This window comes from Rhipicephalus sanguineus, chromosome 5 (assembly GCF_013339695.2).
Source record: "Rhipicephalus sanguineus isolate Rsan-2018 chromosome 5, BIME_Rsan_1.4, whole genome shotgun sequence".
Taxonomy (NCBI): Eukaryota; Metazoa; Arthropoda; class Arachnida; order Ixodida; family Ixodidae; genus Rhipicephalus; species Rhipicephalus sanguineus.
The window spans coordinates 69320944-69343007 of NC_051180.1; the positions used below are offsets into that span (position 1 = coordinate 69320944).

The following is a 22064-nucleotide window of genomic DNA, read 5'->3' on the forward strand; positions in this document are numbered from 1 at the left end:
GGGCCAATTCTAATGGGTTGGAAGCTTTAAACGACCCGCTAGTTACGTAATTCATATTGTGTGACGCCCGGTCGTTATTTAACTGTCCCATCACGTTTTATAACATACGTTAACCGGAGAAACGGAGAGCGAGAGAGAGAGAGAGAGAGAGAGGAGGAATTAACTTTATTGTGACCGTGAGGAAATTGATCATGGGAGCCTTATGAGCTTCCTTGGCAACCAATAGAAGTGCACTTGCGAGGAACCCTCTACGCTATAAATCATCATAATTTGTGTGAATTAGGGAAGCAGCCCCTATGCAATTTTTCGTCATTCAGTGGAGAACCGTGGTACTCGCTAACACCTGTAAGGCGTTATGTGCACTTTGTTGATGCTGTGACTGATGACGATGAATTATCGCAGAGGCCTTCGTAATGGGTTGGAAGCATTGAACAACCCACTCGTTGCGCAATTCGCGTTGTGTGACGCCCGGTTACAGAATTCGCGTTTGTGTAACGCCTGGTTGTTATTTTACTGTTCCACCACACTACATTACATATGTTAATGTGGTTCCTTCGCGACATGAAGCCTGTATAGGGTCCTTTTGCAACGCAGTTTCAAGCACCGGCATGGCTCAGAGGTAGAACACTGGGCTCCCACGCAGAGGGCCCAGGTTGGAATCTCGTTCCATCCTGGAATTTTTTTTTTCTTATTACCTTTTTTTTCTTATTTCGTGCGATAGCGGTTACGGACACCGGCGGCGGCGGTGGTGGCGGACAACTACGGCGCCAAAAACGGCCGTTGAAATGGTCTCATAACAGCTTTCGCTGTAAAATTCCAAAGCGCACTGCCCCGGGTTTAGATGGGGTTCCTGTTAGTCTCATTAACGAACTAGGACATAACTAATGCAATGCTGAAAGCAGCAGAAATATGCTTACAGGACAGGCAAATACCGGACACTTGGCGAAAAAGTAGAATGAACTTAATCTATAATGACAAGCGAGAAAAGGATAAGATTCGTTCTTATAGACCACTAACCATTACATGGGTACACTCTAAGAAAAAAAAGAGTCAAAAGAGGGTCACGGTCGCGTGACTCTCTTCGGGTGTCCTTTTGACCCCTTTTGGAAGGTAGATGAAGAGAAAGAGAGTTAGCAGTTCCAGCTGGGGTCACGGGACTCTCCTGAAGCGCGTTTCGATTGGCTTCCGTGATGAAGGCGACGTCGTATACGCCATACGTACCGCGCGTTTGCCGTTCGGCGCCGTTCTGGCGCGTCTCGCCTCGCTCGCTGACGGAGCCAACCGGGCTGGCGCCGCGCGTCGGCCTTCTCTCTCAGTCTGCTCGATCTTTTGGAATGCGTCGCGTTGGGCGATGGTTGCGCGGGTTGCGTCAGTTGCCTGTCGTGCAGTTTTGTGTTCGAACAAAAATGCGCATCTTCGGTGGCGTTGACACCAGGCTCCGTTCTCGAAGTCACGCTTGCAGGGCGGAATATTCATGGAGCTTCGGAAACGGACAACGTGCGCCCGTTAACGGTGAGTGTACTGCTTTCGTAGGTACTAATTACACACCTTTAGCTGGCCGTCTGCAGCAGCTCTGCGGAAGTTATCTGCCAGCCATTTCCAACAGCCTGCGTCCGCGGGGCTGTTGCGGATGCCCAACTAAAGCTCTCAGTTAACGGGTTGACACCGTTATGCACGTTGCTGTACAAGCTCCCATAAAGTGAGCGATGCAAACAATTATCAAGGCTCATTTTTTTGCCGATCGCATATTGTGTCTGCAGTGCTTAACTTAAGTCTACTTCCTAGCATTTCCATCAACCTTGAGTGTTCAGCGTGCTTCCGCGCGTGGGAACGTGAAAAAAAAGCCCGTCTACAGAACGCCTAGACGCACTATATATTATGCTTTTTCTTGGCTTAAAGACGGTAGTTTGAGGTGCAGATATAGTAGGATGCTTCCAGCACGTACGCGTTAGTCACTTAAGTTGGACACGCCCCGCCGGTAAGGTAAAAAACCTAGACATTCGACGGCGCGCGTTGTTGCGGCCTCCGCCGTGCGCTCTTTTGCTTCGTTTCTCTTTGCTGTTTTCGTGGTGTGCCAACATCTGCGATGACGCTATAACAGAATCAAGTGAGTGTACGGGATTGTGGGAGTTATGTGCGCTAATTCTAGCATAGTAAATGTCTGATCTCGACGTAGACGGCGTCTGCGCGCACTGGGTGTCGTTCGGGCGCTCGTACTCGAATAAGTTTGCTGAGTATTTAAGGATGGGTTACGTTTGTAAAACATGCGGTCAGTAACCGCTCACGGCGTGCCCCTGACTGCCGGAGGATGTGCTGGGGTGCCCGAATATGCTGGCGCAAAGCCGTGCTTATTCTGAAACCAAACTTTGAAGCGATTTCTCAGAAAAGAAGTGCTTTCATTCGTGCATAGCCAGTGCCTATTGCGAAACGATGTTCCCGCTGCCTTTTACGTGAAAATTTGTTTTCGTTGGGAAATTATTTCGTCGGAACACTCTTGTCAGATGTGGGTGCAGTAACGATGTGTTGAACAAATGGTGGTTTTAAATACAAATAAACAGTGTGTATGTTTTGGTTATTCCCAGAATCCCGGATAATTTCTCCCGCCTCTTCACTCCAGTTGACAGCCACACTCGGGGAAACGAAGGTGTCGCTTGGTCTGGCGCCTCACCGCTCGTGATGGGAAAATCAACAGCGGCGTTCGCCTTGTCAACCAAACGAGGCAGTCGGTCCTACATTTCCTTTGGTTGGACAAGACGATGTAGGAAAAGGGGTTAGCGGCACCCACGCAAAAGAGCTTAAACCAATTTCGTTTGTTGTTTAAAAGAGACTCACATGATCTTGTGCTGCAAGTTTGTCGCCAAGTGACGTGTTACAAAAGCTACTATTTGAAAGTTGCGTTTTACAGGATAAAGGGAAAAAAACTTGGTTCCTTACCATGCCTGTTTGCATTTGTTGTTTTGCTATGAGCCTTCATTATGTTCGTGTGAACTACTTATTGTGTAGAGTTTGCAAACTTTTACTACAATTTCATTTTCGCATCATAATACCACCTTCTGCTTCTCAGATACCGTTTTTATGGTGCTCACGCTGAACAGGAGCGACAGCATAGGAAGTCACAAGTCTGATGCCTCCAGCCGTCACCACTTTTTGATTTATTCTTAATCATAAGGAATAAAGATTGAAACGTGATGCCGATTTCTGCAGTTTATTTTGCACCATATGACACTGTGCACATCACAGCCACACATTTTAGTTGGCTATACTCACAGAAGCATGTAAATGAGGTATACCCAAACTTCTTAATTGGAAATCACAGACCATCTTTACGCGCTTTCTATATAACTTTGCTGGAAAATATGTGTTGTTTTGACGAGTTTTATTAAAATAATGCTAAAATTGAACTATTTTTTTTTTTCAGTCGCTGGGTAGAACGGCAACTATTATTGGACTTGCTTAAAATGACTTCCTTATTTTCAGCAGTAGTCGCGCAAAACTAGAGCAAGGGTCAAATGAGTAGCTTAAAATAGTTGTGGAGTCGCTTGACGCTTCGGTGTGGGTCACTTGACCGCCGTAGGAGTGTTACCGGCAAGAGTCGTCTGACTCCCTCATAAGTGGTAACGTGATCCTTCGGATAAGAGTCCTGCCACTCTGCCTAGAAGGTCGGGGAACTCTCCAAGAGCGCGCCGACACTGACCCACCAAGAGAGTCACCGTGACTCTTTAAAGAGCGTCGTATACGTGGCAAGTCAGAACTCTCCGGAAAGAGTCACGTATACGCTTTTTTTTTTCTTAAAGTGTAGTATAGATGTTCGCGATGCAGGCAGTAAAAATAAAAATAGAAACATGGGCAGAACATAACGATATTTTGGGAGAACTTCAGAATAGATTTCGAGTCGACAGGTGGTTAGACGATAACTTGTTTGTTCTTACTCAGTGTATAGAAATATCTAAAAAAATTCAGCAGATCCCACGTTCAGTGGGAACCGATGTTATGCGAAGCATGCGGCTGGAAGTTGACTGGGGCGTATTTTTTTACTCAGCGAAACGTTACAAAATGACGCTAAATATCTGTATAAATTTTATGCGCACACATATACGTTGAAGAGCCGCATATGTGTTATATAGCCAGTTGTTTACAGTTGGGTAACGCTGCCAACGGCAACGTGGGCATTAGGCTACCAACACCAGAAGCGGTGAGCTGATATGTAGACTACATATCGTGAAACGTGCGTGCGTTCTCTATTGGGGGCAAGTATAAGCACTACAGTAGTGCTTATACTTGCCGCTAATAGAGAACGCACGCACGTTTCACGAACCTGTTTCACTATCCAGGCTGGTAGGCCTGGATAGTGCTACGTAGACTACGTAGAACATCAGTGGATGGCGCTTGTCGTATTCGTAGACTACCTGCGCGTATGTGGCCTACGTAGCCTAGTCTACACAGCGGCTGTCCATCAATCTGGCATTATCCTCGGTCAGCATGAGGCCATCGCCCAGCCTCGTAATAAATGAAGAAGACACTGCGTCGCTCTGGCGGACTAAGTGCACTTTACGGTGCGATGATGTGAATATCATACGTAACTTTCGTCAATGTGTTCCTCCGGGATCGAGCAATGCTTCAATATTGCTTTCTGAATCAGATGAATACAAGCGTAATGTTTATTAGACTGCTATAAAAGCGGAGCCAACACACGAACCACAAGCGTTAATCTGATATGACGCCTGCATCGTTGGAGTACACATCGTAGGAGAATCATGTAGTGTTTATTGCTTTCTTGCAAAATTAGATAGCTAGCACCATAACCACAACTGACGTTGCACCGACATTACGCCGGCAAAGGATGTTTTTCCAAACTAGTTCATAGACTTGACGTGGCTCTGTGATAGAATACCTGATTACCACGCAGAATGCTTGGGCTCGATTCCTGTTCGGATCCTAATTTTCATTCTTTCCATTCGTCGGGTCATTGCTGCCAATGTCGGTTTTTCTTAGCGCTCTCGCACTTAGGTTGCCAATGTCTGTTCTCGCCTATCCTGGGTAGATATAAACTGTCAATCACCTGTGGCGCATACCCGTACACTGCGGCCCGTGATAAACGGGTATGTGCCACACTTCTCTAGAGGAAAGGGTTTGACGACGTACGCGACACGATTTTCGCGTTATTCATGTCATGACCCGACAATCATATTGGTGATAGATAGATAGATAGATAGATAGATAGATAGATAGATAGATAGATAGATAGATAGATAGATAGATAGATAGATAGATAGATAGATAGATAGATAGATAGATAGATAGATAGATAGATAGATAGATAGATAGATAGATAGATAGATAGATAGATAGATAGATAGATAGATAGATAGATAGATAGATAGATAGATAGATAGATAGATAGATAGATAGATAGATAGAAACGGTAAAAGTTCCTCTTGTTTGCAAAGAAATGCCTCGCATTTAAAACGTGTCTGTAATTTTTTGCATGCTTACCATCTCGCATTATTTACTAAGAATAGCGAGAAAGTCTGGCGGGAACGTAGTTTTTTTCGCTCCTGAATGATAGCAAGGGCTTTGCAGAAAGGCAGAAAGAGGAGCCCGATTGTTTCATCAAGCACCGTGAAAATTTTGTGAAACGTATTCAAGGCGTTGTATATTCTGCACCTTTGTCTACCTTTGTCATGTGAGCCAGATACATAGGTCACACAGACAGGCACATCAACCAGAGTCTTAAGGAACACCTGTACAATGTCAAAAAAGCTGCGTCATGCCATTGGAGAATCTACTGCAAGAAGTTCGGTTGCGTCCCAGCGTTTAAAAACACGAGACAGAGAAATATAAAGAGAGGGAGGTTAGCCAGAGGAAGTCTCCGGTTTGCTGCCCTATACTTGGGAAGGAAAAAGGGGATGCAAAAGAATGAAAGAGAAGAAGAGCCTGTGACGACACTACAAGGCCACGACTGTGGCACCGTCCAATTACGACGCAACAACATTTTCTGAGAACAGTCATATGTTGTCATTTAGTCCGGTTTCTCGAAGTAACCGCAGCAACGCTCTCTGGTCGGCTCGCGTTGTAGAACGGGAATGTCAGTGCCCTACGATTTTGTTTTCTGTCGGGGGGGGGGGGGGGGGGGTATTGTCTAGCTCGTCTAGTGCGGCTGCGACGGCTGCTCTTTCGGTGTTAAAGCGGGTGCACTCACACAGTAGGTGCGCTATTGTTTCACTGCACCCACAGACGTCACTTAACGGGCTATCAGCTAATCCAATAATAGGTGAATATGCATTTGAGACGGGCCCTCCAAGCTACAGACGGACCAGCAGGGTTGTGTGACGGATTGGTTGAACGGGATACGCAGTTCGTGATCGGGGGCATTCTAAATAGGGCCCTAGGCAGATCTACACGATAAATTATTGAAGCCTATGAAATAGACAAAATGAAAGAAACATATGTGAGCTCGCCTTCTTTGACCTTATCGGATAAAGAAAAGAGGTTTCTAGAGTCATCGTTTGACATGGCCAGGTGCGTTGTCATTACAATGAAGACAAGTTCAGGTTCTTCACTGTATCTTTATGTCTTGTCTCGCTGTAAATTCGCTGTCATTGCATAAATAACATGCGCGATCGCAAATTAAACGTTTAGTTGATAGTGAGGGTGTATGTGTATTCTTATTCTTGGTACCTGTCATGTTGTGTTGCTTCGTGTAGATTATGAACAGAGGAGTCCTAGGAAGCGATCGCAGCAAGAAGACGTGCGCACACAAAAGTGGTACAGTTGTATTTAACAACTAAAGGGCCATCTGACTCGCCCGTACAAACCACGCCCAATCACCCTACATAATGCTGAGGAAATAAAATGTGTCCTACTTACAACCAGAGTTGTAGTAACGCGTTACAAGTAATCTGTTACTTGTAATCAATTACATTTTTTGTAGTTTTGTGATACAATAGATTACTTTTTCGAAACTTTAACGTTCTGGATAATTCAATCACGTTTTCTTGTAACAGATTGCCGACAATCAATAACTTTTTTTTTTCAAAATGAAGTTGCAACCCGTCTTCTACTGAGTTTTCGTCAAAGAAATATGTGCGACCGCTTTCTAGGGAACCCCCCCCCCCGTAAGGAACCCCCTTAGGGACCCCCCTAAAGCGCCTATTTTTCACCTTTTTCCTTGGCCTTACCTGCAACGCTTTGCACCAGCGCCAGCACAGCCAAGCGCGATGCTGCATAGATGACATGGACACTAGCATCGAAGCACTGTGTGGCTTCGAGCTGGGGCGCAAGGTATTCGTATACGTTATAATACCACCCTTCCCTACAGCGAATGCATTGAGAGAGTGTTCAGTGTAGCAGCTGACCTCTTAACGAGGAAGCGTGGAAGAATCAGCGACGATAACTTCGAAAAACAACTCCTGTTGAAAGTTAACAACGTGCAACACTGTATCACAGAAGCCACGGTAAACCTCCTAGCCATCACGCAAGCCTCAGCCTTCTCTCTACCATGCAAGCCACAGTAGTTAGTTGTAGTTTGAGTAAACGTTTGCTATTGTGTTACTGCCGCAAAATTTTGAAGGGAAGTAACGCAAAAAGTAATCGAGAACATTCCTGCAATTATCTGCTCGGTTACTTTTCTGGGGCTGTAATTGACTACTGCAATCAATTACATTTTAAAGGAAGTAATCGTAATTGTAATCGGTTACTCATTTTCTGTAACGTGTACAAGTCTGCTTACAACTCCTCGAGGACGTGTTCAAACTTCTTGCGAATTCACGCTGATGCTCAGCGCTTCTGTACAACTCTATTAGCTGTGATTTCAATGCACGCCACCAAAGAAAGTAATTTCTGCAGTCACTTTGCAGCAGACGCAGTAGCCATGCGCGTATTTGTTCGTAGTTACCGTAGGTGTGCGCGCGTTTCTTCGCAACCTCTCCAAAATTTTCCCGTTAAAGCGGCGCCCAGTAGTATTCGTCAAGTAGAATAACGTTTAAGTCCGCATGCAACGGCACATCGAACGACAGACTGCGCTGCCGAATAGCTATATTGGTCGCACATGGACGGCTAGAGCTAACCTTGTGGTACCCAGAAAGTGGAGCACATAAATAGATCTATGAACGAAAGCACGTGTCACTTACACAGCTGGTTCAGGGATGTGTCCTTGCTCCTGGTGCCCTGATAACCGCTTCTTGTATTAAGTTCTGCCTCGCCATACATGCGCACCCAGTCGTTAAAACGGTCTGGCAAGAATGAGGCCTGCCATTGGTTGGAAGGTGAGAGGGGCTTGGTTTTACTATTGCGGTTGTCAGTCTTCGGCAAGAATTATTGCAGCCGGAACAATGGCATGGTGATTGTTCAGTTACCATAGTGACGATGGTTGCAGCACAAGAATTTAACTATTATTCGAGCTTGCGGACTCATGCGTCCACATGATGTAACATTATACGATCTGCATATTTAAGTATAAACTCATCATGACAGTTTTGAAAGCCTTGAAAGTAATTGCGATATTCACGCTTTTACAATACTCACGCATTGAAACGCGAAAATTTTGGGCTAAGTAATGCAAGTGCTTTCGTTTCCAGCGTCTGCAGTTCGTGTCATACAGGCGCAATTCTGACTCGGGCACTTATATCAGAGCCAACATTAGCTTTAATGGTCAGATAATCGCAACGACACGACGCGGTTATCACGAGGAATTGCCTATATATATATATATATATATATATATATATATATATATATATATATATATATATATATAGTGTGTGTGTGTGTGTGTGTGTGTGTGTGTGTGTGTGTGTGTGAATGTCAGAAGTGGTTATGGAGGCGTTATATTTCGGGAAAAAATTTGTGTTGCCTACACGGGGCTTCGAACTGAGGGCACGGAAGTGAAACTTTGTCGTACATAACAATTTATATAAAAATACTGGTTTGAGCCATTACGACAAAACATCTTTTTTTTCTTAAATTCAAGGCGCTGCTTTTTCATGACTACGATAGTTTATTCATTTTTGTTTCAACTTTCATTATTTTTGGCCTTGACGAAAAGTCGCAAGATGCTGCATGTTTAGCATTTCTTAGAAAGAGCACCGATTTTTACGCGAGTATTATATTCATATTGAGGGCTTTGTACGTTTCTATAGTAAGTGATAAGAATACTGCGGGATCGAAAGAAGAAGAAACGTTGCCACAATATTGTGATAAATTTGAGAAAAATAGCGTTCGACCCATATTGCGGCTTCATTTTCACAATGTAGCAGTCCAAGTAAAAATATGACTTTTACATCGTTGTGTAGTATGCTTTGTGGTTATGGCGTACAGGAAGTTTGAATAGAGTAGTTTTTGTTTTAAGCGAGAAAAATTTTTTTAACTGAACAAACGCAAGGTCGTACGAAGTTTTCCTTTGCTTAGCCTTCACTGCATAGCACGTAAGCGCAGGATTCCAGCGGCGGCCTTTTCGTAGCGAATAATGCAAGTCATACAACTGCTTGACACTTCTTTTAGTAATACTGCTGTATATAACGTCAAAAATGGCAATAGCGCTGAAATTATGGAATGGTACTGCCCCCTTGGACCATCAAAGTGCAGGTAATATTCAACCGCCTCACCGTCCAAAGGGGCAGAATTATAATATAGTCAATGGACTGCAGAGCTGTTCTAGGGCGTCGTGTTTGGCTTCTGATAATTAAGATACGTGGTCTTACGCAATAATTATTGACATAACTAAGCTATAGCTTGTTTAAGTTGTTTTTATGATCTTTAAGATATAAGCCAACGCGTTCCCTATACCTGAAATATAATAAAAACAACTTAAGCAAACTCTAGCTTAATTATGCCATTAATATATATATATATATATATATATATATATATATATATATATATATATATATATACACACACACACACATTGTAAGTCATACTTTAGAAACAGTATGCTCATTCATTTTTTTATTTTTTTGCCGTAATTTATGTAACCTTTGTATTGATATATATAGTACACGTACGATGGCTTGAAGTGCACGGTTTCAGGCGGCCCGCTAGTTTCTATAGCAGTGTAAAAAGAATAGGAAGCACAAGAACAACATAAATAAAAAGCTGCGGAGTTGGGAAAAAACAACGCGAAGCAGAAGCTGCATTCGCGTATGCATTTCGCCGACCTAGCAACAGCTGCCGCATGAACACGTGCCATCATGATGCCGAAAGAGTATAACTTAGGTAAGAAAGACGACGCTGTACGTAGATTATGGTGCACGTTAAAGAACATCAGGTGGTCATAAGTTATCGGGATTCTCCCCATATGTTATCTCTCGTGATCGTATTGCGGTTTTTGGACCCGTAAAACACAAAGATTCATTGTTATTAAGTTTTATACACGTTTGAGAACTCCTTCGCAACAAGAGTCAATATCTGAGCCAGTTGGTTCATGTTACTTGAAGAAACGCCAGCAAAACCACGGAACACGAGAAAAAAGAAAGACGTGTTGTGTGCGTCTGCATTCTTTCTCGTGTCCCGTATTTCTTCAAGTAGTCTTTCGCAAGCCTGTAAGTAATGCATCGGCGTAGAGATACCAAGGTCCAGGAAGCTGCCGGGAAGACAATAACATTTGACCCGTACCAGTCCTAATGCCAAGCGCGCTTCTTTTACTACTTTTATGTAACCGGTCCGTTACACGTAAAGCCACTAACTTGCCCAAACCGCGCCCTAATGTCTGGGAACTTTCCAGATTATTATAGAACCTTCTGATAAGCTTGAGCGCGCAAACGCTAACAGTGCATTTTATTCTGGAACTAACGCGGCCACCAGCGATAAGTATCGAATGTTCGATGTATCGTGTATAAATGCGAAGCGTTTTCCCGCAGGTCAGATTATCCGACGACCGACGACAGTGCTGGCCGCTATCAGTGTACTTACAGCGTGTATTGCTTGCACTTTAACGTTTCATTTCCTGGGCAAACGCTCGCCCGAATAAAGAGTTTCGTCTTGAATACGCCGACTGCTACCTTCGTCAACGTCACGATCACGTGACGACATCATCTCATGCATTCCATGCTGTGTTTAACACTATATCTTCCTTCGGCTCAATTCCAGGTATTACTGCTACGGCAGCCAAGATGGAACTCAGGAACTCTTATCAAGATAATGGCGGGTGCTGTAATTCTGATGACAACCGTATACGTGTTTCAGTCCGCCACACCGCTTACCGGCGTGGGCACCTCGGACACGCCACTGCTGTGGTTCCCAGACACAGGCGTCAAGACGGCAATCCTCTATGCGGAGCGACTTTACAACAAGCCAAACAAGTACCTCATAAACCAGTTGAATGTTTGTCTGTCCGGCACCCCTGTAGACTACGTCTTCTTTGTCTTGTCAGCAGCCCATCATACCGAGCAGCGTACCATCATAAGACGCACTTGGGTTGAAGAGGCTCTTAGATGTTCGAGAAACAGGGTGCTGTTCATTTTCGGCAAACCCAGCACCGCTGAGTTGCAAAGTGCCCTAGAGTTTGAGTCCCGACAGTATGGGGACATCGTGCAAGGGGACTTCTGGGACACCTACCGAAACCTATCGCTTAAGGTTGTAATGATGCTTCGGTGGGCATTGGATCACTGTCCGCAGGCCAGGTTTCTCGTCAAGATGGACGACGACTCTTTTCCGAACCTGAGCAACATCTACAGGGTGATGTATGGGCAAACGGAAGACTCCATCTATGGCGAGATTAGGCGGGGCTCCGTCGTGAACCGAAACCGAAACAGCAAGTGGTACGTCTCTTACGAAGAGTATCCTAGAGATGTAGCCCCAGACTTCATCACTGGGGGTATGTACGTCATCGGAGGACGCGCGGTGGACTTACTCTACAGAGCTACCGGTCACGTCAAGCCATTCGTCATGGAAGATATGTTTCTAACTGGAATGTGTGCCGAACGCGCGGGTGTGGCCAGGACGCATCTGTTTGGCGCTTTCGATCCAAAAGTATCCTCGTTATGCGACTACAAGGCTGCGACGTATGTCCACCACGTGACGCCCGCACTTGTGAACGACCTTTTTACGCCTTGAAAAGTTTGGAGTACAAGTGTTGCAGGCTCTTTATGGGCTTCTACGTTTGCTACTGTGGGGCTTCGGACAGCTCGGCAAGATGACAGGAATGCGTCACCTACCGTTAGCACAAACCCTTGCATTTATAGACCATGTAGCTGCTGCAGCGTTGTCATAACTGTGCATCTTTGGACTAGGTAGACACAGTGGGACCAACGCTGTTCTTGTGGCCCTTCTTAATGAATATGACTGTGTGCCCTTCAGAACAAGTGATGACCGCATGACTTTCGCGGTGGCGCCGTGATATACTGACATTTAGGTGCTCAGTACAACAACAAGAATTAAACTATGAATTGTTTTGGCTGCGTTCCAGCTGTTGCCATTTGCATGGGTGTTTGTGCACTGATGTTCCGGTACACACAGACGCTAAAAACTGCTGATGTTCTGTTAGCTACAGCCCCTCCAACCTGACCCTCAGCTTTTTCCCCAAGTCTGCGGAGTATTGCCACGCGCGGTCGCTTTCCTAAAGGTACAGCCTCATTTCATAGGATAGAACATGAGCTGCGTTCTGTCAGAAACATCTATAGATGGGATGAAATTTCTCTTTTCTCTTAATACGCATGGAATCATTACATAAATCGTCCACGCATTGTAGACGGAAATCAATATTTTCTTTCACAAATATGGTATGTATGACTGTTCAATATACTGATCTTCGATTATTCAGAAATTGATAACTGACTGCAAAATTCTCAACAAGAGTTGTAGCTCTCTATTTCACTCTTTTTCAATGAAGTCTGGCGCACATTAGAAGAAAAATTTGTAACTTTGACGCATTTTCAACACCCGGTCCTAATTAGTCACTCAATGGGAGAGCAAAGCATGACCGAGCATGATGACCACGGTTGAGCATTTCCTGTCGAGTGAGTGACTACATGTGAGTGACCGCACGTTGTCACGCTATGTTGAGCGGAAGCTTAACTGCGGGGCCGACTCTGATTTATCTATTAAAGGAAATAATAAACACAGATATGCTTTATGGAGCAAAACAAGACCTGTTTGAGTGAAGTTTGTTATATTTGAGACCGAAACTAAGGTTGTAGTGACTGCAGGAGAACAATTATAACGACCTGAAATTTTGTTTACAGGCGCTACCAAAAATTAGTGAACTCTTTTTCTCTCTCTCATTCTCTCTTTGCAATTGAAGCACGATGGTTACAATTACCCATTTGTGAACCGAAAACAGGGCATCGAAATTGCGCGAACTGCAGCTGTTGGAACGTCTAAAGTGAACAACTTTTATATGCACATATTCACGTGCACTGTATTAAAAAACATTCTTTACACGAATAAGGCACTAAAGCGATACTGAGAAACCTAAAATGAACAGATCTGAGTGAGCGCCTGTAGAATGAATGTGCTCCCCAAAGTGTACTTCTGATTCTTCCCATCCCTCTTCTCTTCTCTTGCTCTGTCTCTCTTTACGCCCCCTTATCCCTCTCCCCCAGTGCAGGGTAGCAAACCGGACGTGCGTCTGGTTAACCTCCTTGTCTTTCCTTGCTTCTCTCTCTTACAGGAATCTGCTTTCCCTTCTCTCGTTACGGATACCTTGTGTTGCGGCTTGTCTATGTTTCCTCTTCTGGGTGGTGGGTCCAGAGTGGTGTTCTGGTGTCGCACTGGATTTGCCAACCGACTCATCAAATTATTTTGCGTGTTAAAAGCATCAAATACCGGTCCCCTGCAATCAGTGCTTCAAAGATTTCGAGGAGCCATTCCACTCTCTGCAAGTGGATGACCAGGGAAGCTTTTGAGAATAGGACACAGAGGTGACACAGAAATTCGAACCTTAGCCGACCCCACATCCTGCAAATGCATCAGAAATAACTGTCCGGAAAGTCTCTTTTGAATTTAGCATATGCTCGTTTAAGGTTTTCCATTTGAGTCGTATGCTTCCTTTTGTCTCGACATGCGTCATCTTGTCTGGCTTGCCGCACGCGCTTGGCATGCGGCAAGAGTAGCGGGTTTTGCCCAATTTGTGTGTCACAACCTGTTATATTTGTCGCATAGGTATTTGTCGGTATTTGCCGTTAGTATTTGTCGTTGCTATTCGTCCTCATTTTTAGAAAGCTTTAAGTATCCCTCGTTATTTTTATGTCATTGAGCGCTACTAATATGTGCCACTGGCTGGAACCTCCTTTTTCGAACAGCTTTAACGCATTCTTTTTAAATTTCAGCCTGTAAACAGATCTTATTTAAAAAGCTTTTCTTTATTACGCGCCAACCAACGCTCGGGTTATTATTTGCAAATGTGGTCAACCTCTGCAATACAGTTTTTACGAGAGAAACTCCTTCAGATGCAACTAAAGTGGTTCTTTGGGATGTTGGTGCATTATATTAAATACCACGTATCGCATCTACCACGTGACGAAGCGTATTATAGAAACAATGTGTATATGTCTGTGTGTGTCCCTTTTTCGTCCTGTCTTAGAGGGCGCATGGCAATTGATACTACGAATGTAGCCGCGTAGACAAGCATAGTAGTGACTTATGAAGCTGCACAGGCTAAGAGAAAAATAGTTTTGCGGGAACTGCCTTGCTATCACCACATGTTTCGACGAAATGTGCCGTTGCTTGTCTTCCGTTTGGAATGCGCACACTCGCAATCATTTCGGAATTTGTGTTAGTACTGTTAGAAAATACAAAGCAAATGGAAGAATTACGGCTATGTCATGTACGGTTGCACGACCTGACGGCGCTACAGCTGTGCATAGCCGGAGTTCCAAGCCAGCCTATGAGCGAGGAGTATAGAACATGTGGTCGATGTAGCTAGCGAGCGTCGAAGCGGTCTTTTTTTCGGTGCCCGATTCTTTCGTAGAAAGAAAGCACGCCACTGCCATACGTTCGCTGCAATCAATGTTCTTCTACTATTATTTGCACACTGCGGTGAGTTCATTGATTTTTTTTTTCCTTTTCCAGCAAATCATCAAAAATTTTTATCTTTTCCGTCTTAATCAAACCGCTTGTTAATGTATCGAAACAGAATTCAGATCACTTAGTCTGAGTGAAATGGAACCTTCTTTTTGTGTGTGAACAATCTTCGTCCTTAAATAGTAATCGTAAAAATTCGGCACATGCCACTTATTCCGGGAGTCGATATCAAGCGAAGTAGTAGGCGATTAGTGGCCTATATCGATTTTTTTTCATTGCTTTGAGCCAAGCGTTGCTAGTTGGACCGACATCTTCGTGCTATTTTGAGTACTTATGGATACATCGTGGGCAGACTCGAAGCGAGGAACTTTTTTCGGGGCCGTGGTGGGGCGAGAGGGGGAGGGGAGCACTTGCTGAATGCCTTGACTATTTGAGGAAAGCACCAATTTTATACAAAGTACCTATTTGAGGAAGCAACGATACGGGGGCGAGAGGAGAGGGCTTCTATATTCCTCCCCTCTTCCCCCTGGCTACGGGTTTGATCGTGGGCTTACCAAGCACGTAGACTACAGTGACGCCCATAGGGTATACTATAGTCCAACGGGACGTCGGCCACCTTAGAGCACAGATGTATCGAAATGAACTGCACGCTACAGTGCGATGACGTACACATCACAAGAAGCGGTTTTTGCCGAATTCCTCCGGATTGAGCCATGGTTGACCATAGCTTGGCGAGTCATAGGAGTTAATATGTAATATTTATTACATTGTTACAAATGTCGATAGCGAACACTGCAATCACAGTCGACGTTGCCCCTATATGACGCCATTATACGGTCTTTTTCGTAAGCAGCTTCAAGCACTGGAGTAGTTCTGTGGATGAATACTTGACTGCCACGCAGTACGCCTGGGTTCGATTGCGGCTCTAACCGTGATCTTCAAACTTTCCGTCCATCTGATATTTCCTTCACCGGCAACGCTGCCGACGCCTGTCCCTCATTTTCGGCTACACAAGCTCCATAACGCGATTGCGTAAAGATTTTTGAAAGTCCTTTATCGTCGTTCCTGGGTTGATACAAACTGTGAATCACCTGTGGCTCATACCTGCCTTCCATGGGCCGCGGTATACGGCTATGTGCCACACATGACTGAAGGAAAGGGTTTCATGGCGTACGCGACAAGTATCTCAAGGTACACATGTAATGACCTGTCCATCGTGTTCGTCACACACTGACGCCCTGCCGTGCAAATTTTGCTCTGTTGCAAGTTAAGGAGACGACCACGAGAGCGGCTAGACGTAGGACGGATAGATAGATAGATAGATAGATAGATAGATAGATAGATAGATAGATAGATAGATAGATAGATAGATAGATAGATAGATAGATAGATAGATAGATAGATAGATAGATAGATAGATAGATAGATAGATAGATAGATAGATAGATAGATAGATAGATAGAAATAGTCAAGTTGCCATTGACTCGCTAAGAAATGCTTCGCATTCAACAACTGTTGAGGATTTGTGTCCCACAGCCACGATATGATTATGCGAGACGCCGTAGTAGATGGCTCCGGAAATCTCGTCTTTAAATACTATAACCAACCTTATTATGGCAATTTATGCACGCTCATATAACAGTACTGTGCAGACAGAAGTATCCAGCGCCATATGTATATATATAGTAAAGTTGCTCCAAATCTATAATGGCATATAACGTACTATATACTAGTAAATTGATAATGACTGCAGCACCATAACAGCATCAAATTTAGTCAGCAGAACCGGAGTAGATAATGCCATACACTGCACTAGTTTATTCTTGTGCAACAGGAAGTGGTCAGCGCGACAAGATTAGGACGACGCCCTTACTTCTTTTTGAGAATCTATACTCCATTTCCTACATCAAGTGCAACACTGTAGAAGCTAGCGAGAGTTCTTGCAGTATATAGTATATGTGCGCTCGCATCAACAAATTGGCCAATGTTTTCAACGCCCAGGATGTCATTTCTTAGCGTATCTATCTATCTATCTATCTATCTATCTATCTATCTATCTATCTATCTATCTATCTATCTATCTATCTATCTATCTATCTATCTATCTATCTATCTATCTATCTATCTATCTATCTATCTATCTATCTATCTAGCCGCCTACGTCTGGGTGCTCAGAGTCATGATCGCCCCCTTAACTTGGTGTAGAAAAAAATTGGCATGGGAAGGTAAGAGGATTTGACCAGTATGACTGTCGGGTCATGGCATGAATAACATGAAAATCCTGTCGAGTACGTCGTCAAACCGTTTCTTTCAGACACGCGTGGCACATACCCGGTTACCATGCTTCTAGCTTCTTTGTCCTCTGTCGTCCCACCGGCTATTAATCGTGACAATATGCACTTCTTCAAAGCGTCGTGAAATGCGAAGAGAAACGCTACGCGCGCCGTGTCTTCCCTCTAGCCTGGCCGTTACTTCTCACAGGACGAGCGGGGAACGCGGTGCGACAGCCAGGCGAGCGTAGAAGAGCTATTTGTCGATATGGATGGATGCTATATGAGCGAGGCTTGCGCTAAAGCCGCCACCTCACGGTGTGTTAGGCGTTGACGAAATTAAACTTGTATTGGAAAAGCGCCGAATGGGACTGTCGTTCCAACGGCGCGTTTTTTTTTTTTTTTCGAGCGTGGTGGCACAGATGTCCCCGCCCCGTTACAAAGGGGAGCTCATAGCATCCATCCATCCAAGAGCCCTGTGAGAGGCAAGTGTGAAAGATAAAAGGCGCGTTCATGTCGCCTCCGTAATGTGTTTGAAAACTATCCGTAATAAAAAAAAATGGCTGGTAGCTTAGTGGGCTCAACGCCCGCCAGCCATCGTCGCGGACTGAGAGGTCATGGGTTCGATTCTCGATAGCGGAACTTTTTCTTATAGTTTTTTTTCTTTGCCATCTGATGGTGTTCATTTTGCTGACGTACTTCCGTGACGGAAATACGTCATGAAAGTCTTGGTGGAGCCCGGCATAAAGCACCTTCGTGTTAGAAGGCAACAGATAGCCCATCAAATGGCTGCGAAGCGACGGTGACGAGCCGAAGACCCCGAGTACGAACGACGAGATAATACTAGGGAACGGGAAAGGCAACGGCGGCTGCGAGAATACGCAACGCCATTGCGCCAACGACGACGTGCCTGTGGAACTATATGAGAGGTGCGAACGCTTGGTTTCAGCGCGAGGTTCTCTCTCTGGAGTTCGAACATCCGTGTCGTGTCTGTGAGGTTCTGTGGTTTAAATCGAACCTCTCTGTGCTCATAATCGACGCAGAAATAACCTAGCATCACCTAGCTAAATTATACCGACGACCTTGAAACAACCTAGGAACAAGCTGCATCACCTAGCTAAGGCCTAGATACACCAAGCTAAGGCCTAGATTAGCCTTCAGAATCGTCCAGTTTCGCTGATTCAAGCCTTGCGCGGCTTAGTGCAAGCTTCGCTTTTTTACAGTCAGCTTAAAAAGCTCCAATGCTAAAATCTTCAGTTCGAACGCCTAAGAGTTCTTACCATTGACAATATATTTGTTTAACTATCAGGCATTCTCCCCCTTTTCGCCACAGGCGAGACTGTTGTATGGTAGGAACGTCGACGCAGACGTGTAGTTTGTGCGACTAGATGAATTCCTGCAATTTTGACAAGTTATTTCGCACGGACGTGATGTATGTGTCTCTGTGATATTCTTTGATTCGCTTATAAAACGCCCGGCATTGTGATGCACAAGGAAACACGACAACTACGTCGCTTCTTCAAAGGAACAGGCATCGCAAAACGTGGTGACGCAGCAAAATGGCGGTCTTATTCATGCGTGTTTTGATCATCTGGAGGGTGCGTCCGTTCCTTTATTCACGTTTTCTTTCGTACCTAGCGAGTTTTATGAAGCTTTTCCTAAAAGGATTGTGCACGAGAGCTAGTGGACCACTGCTTCGCTAGCATCATGCCACCTAACAATAACAGTTGAACATGCAATGTCATGCCTCCTCCTAGCAGAACATTACAACCGTTGCTCTCGGTTTTGGATTAACGTAGTAAGTACGTGAATGCGCAGGGTTGACGCACAATAGAGAGAAATATGAATTTTGAACGTTCAGTCATTGCATGGCATCTTTTGGGGTAATGGTGAAAGTTTAAATACATACATACATACATACATACATACATACATACATACATACATACATACATACATACATACATACATACATACATACATACATACATACATACATACATACATACATACATACATACATACATACATACATACATACATTTCACTTATCTATTTTTGTACACTTTCTGGCTTTTTTTAGATAATTCAATCCTTTAACGTAGCATTCAACGTTCACTTGGATCACGCCTCAATAGCATAAGAAAAATAAAACAATGATGATGGATAGAAAGAAGGAGCAACAAGTAATATCGTTAATTCTCTGGTCCTTGAGCATGTGGTCATAAACGCTGTAACTTTGGCACACCAAATACACGAAATCTTGAGTGAGGGTAAAGATGTTTCTTTTTTTTTCACATAATCTGTATTGAGTTACTTAAATAGTCAGCGCATTTTATCGTGAGCTAGTAATTTCTGTACCTCACAGATTCGTCTTGAATGTGAACAGACTTGGAGTGAGCGAGACCGTGAGAGCATTTCGTTAGCAATATTTTCCTTTCAGCTGATACAAATGCTGAAGTAATACGGCAATGTTAACAGGAAAACAAAACAAGATATCGAAGACCGCAATAAACATACGCTCGTTGCCACAGTTGCCGGTACTGCGACAACGTTTCACTGCCCAGCCACTTTCCTGCAGTGGTCGTAAAAAATGGGGCCGTATACAAAAGCAGCATCAAAGCAATAAATTGCATGTAGATTGCCCCAAATTAAATCATACATATTAATGCATACTTCCTCCACAGTTGAACAGCGTTAAAGGCGTCGCGCTGTTATTCTATGCTGTTCATCGCTACTACGTGATTAGTAAACCATTCATTCCATTTATTTATTCATCGGGCAACTGCCTACACACGAGAAAACTAAACAAAGCCACTTTTTCAAAGAATATGAATAAATTATTGAAAGTGATGTAATTTAGGGGGATGTAATTAGGAACTGTGCCAACACTTTAATAGAGCCATCACCGCCATCGTAGGATGAACTAGGAGTGGCTCATTGCTACCGGCTGCTTGGTGCCACGTTTGTTATAGAGCCACTGAACCAGTGGCTTCTTCTGTCAACACAAAACCGACACATCACAGCGTACAATAATGCCGTTTGCCGCCTACTGAGCAGCGCTATAGATTTTTACCGAAGCACCGAAGCCGATGCTTTGAACATCGCAAAAAAATATGCCTGTCGAGAAAAAGACCGCTTTTTGAACCTGCCGCTTCGCCAAGATAACTTTCTGCATTATATTGACCCAGAAGTGACAGCGAAAGTTTCCCGGACACTTTCTCGACACCTAGATACACTTTATCATCGTCTTCCACTGAACGTAGCACACGCGAACAGTTATTTATACCTGCATAGGGCGTACCACTAATCCCTACTGTGATAACTGTGGCAGCATAGAGCAATGGAGCAGATAGTACTTGAATGCCCCGCGTATCACGGCGAGAAACAATTGTTTGAGCGACAAGTGGACATGGTTTGCCACGATCCGTTAACGGTTGCACAGCATATTAAGTCCGATGCCCGGCCCTTCGAAACAGCGATGGGTTTTAGCAGTCACAATTCAATTACCTGTCTTAAATTGGCCTAGTTGGAAAGCTTTAAGGATTGACTATTTCATACTAGAAACACCTTAACTTACCTGACATCCTAGTTCTAATTGTTGATAATTTGTAAGATTGTAATTGTAATTGTAAGTTGTAATCTATAGTTGTAATTGTTGAAAACTTGACAGCCCGTTACAATATTTGTAACAGGTTCACTTGTACATTTCATGCTTGTTTATATTCGTTCTTCTTATTATTATTTTCTTCCCTCTCTTCCGGAATCTCTTTATCCCATTCTCCATCCCGATACAGAGTAGCGTGCCAGCGGTTATATACACGCCCGCAATAATTTGTTTTTCCAATAAAGAGTCTCTCTCTCTCTCTCTCTCTCTTCGGCAATTTAAGAAAAAATGATATCTCTGCTCTCGTGGCAACATGTTCACCTTCATCCAGCAATTTTCCAACAATAGAACCATAATTAGACACAGCATCAGACTTAGGCTTTCCAAATAGCGTGGACGCTTCATGTGATTAAATCAAGAGATTTATAGTACCATGTCTATGGAGAAACTGCTGTTGCAATTGCAGTGATTTGTATATAGCCCATGCCTCCACCTCCATGCTTCCAAGGGACCCTGTGAGGCAGTAGTGTTTTTAGACCTCTGTAACGCCACCCTCGAACCTCCCTATTCTCCCTGACCGCGCCATATCTTACATATCATTTCATGCCTTAATAATAAATCCTGAATTAAATAAAAGTCACAGGGTCCCTTATGCATTCATCCAAGACGACTCCAAGCCCGCCACGGTGGTCTAGTTGTTATGGCGCTCGACTACTCGCCCGAATGTCGCGGAATCGAATCCCGGCCGTGGCGGCTGCATTTTCGATGGAGGCGAAAATTTTCGAGGCCCGTGTACTTAGATTTAGGTCCGCGTTAAAGAACCCCAGGTGGTATAAATTTCCGGAGCCCTCAACTACGGCGTCCTTCATAATGATATCGTGGTTTTGGGACGTTGAACCCCAGCTAATATTATTATAAGACGACTCCAAGGCGAAAGACATCTTTTTCTTCTTAGTCGGTATATTGACGCTGCCCCGCTACCCACCGAAACCTTTGCGCACCTAACGTTGGTTTGCACGGCCTCCAGGATCGGAGGCACTTGGTTTTGCAGTGCCTTCGTGATCGGCCCGGCTTTGACCAAGGTATCATGTCATACGATGACGTCATCATCTGACGTTACGTCACATGACATCATGATGACGTCATAATGACGTTACAAATTTTCGCGATCTGTGACGTCATCACGTGATGATGATTTTTTGCATCACTCGGTCCCCGACGCTGCTGGA

The 22064-nt window shown here is 44.2% G+C and overlaps 1 protein-coding gene across 1 annotated transcript; it reads left to right on the forward strand.

The window, feature by feature from the left end:
* The first annotated feature begins 11136 nt into the window (after nt 1-11136).
* Nucleotides 11137-12215, forward strand: LOC119392862 (lactosylceramide 1,3-N-acetyl-beta-D-glucosaminyltransferase). The gene has a single exon (XM_037659796.2). The coding sequence runs from the start codon at nt 11137-11139 to the stop codon at nt 12049-12051; it is 915 nt and encodes a 304-aa protein (XP_037515724.2). The 3' UTR covers nt 12052-12215.
* Nucleotides 12216-22064: the final 9849 nt, after the last annotated feature.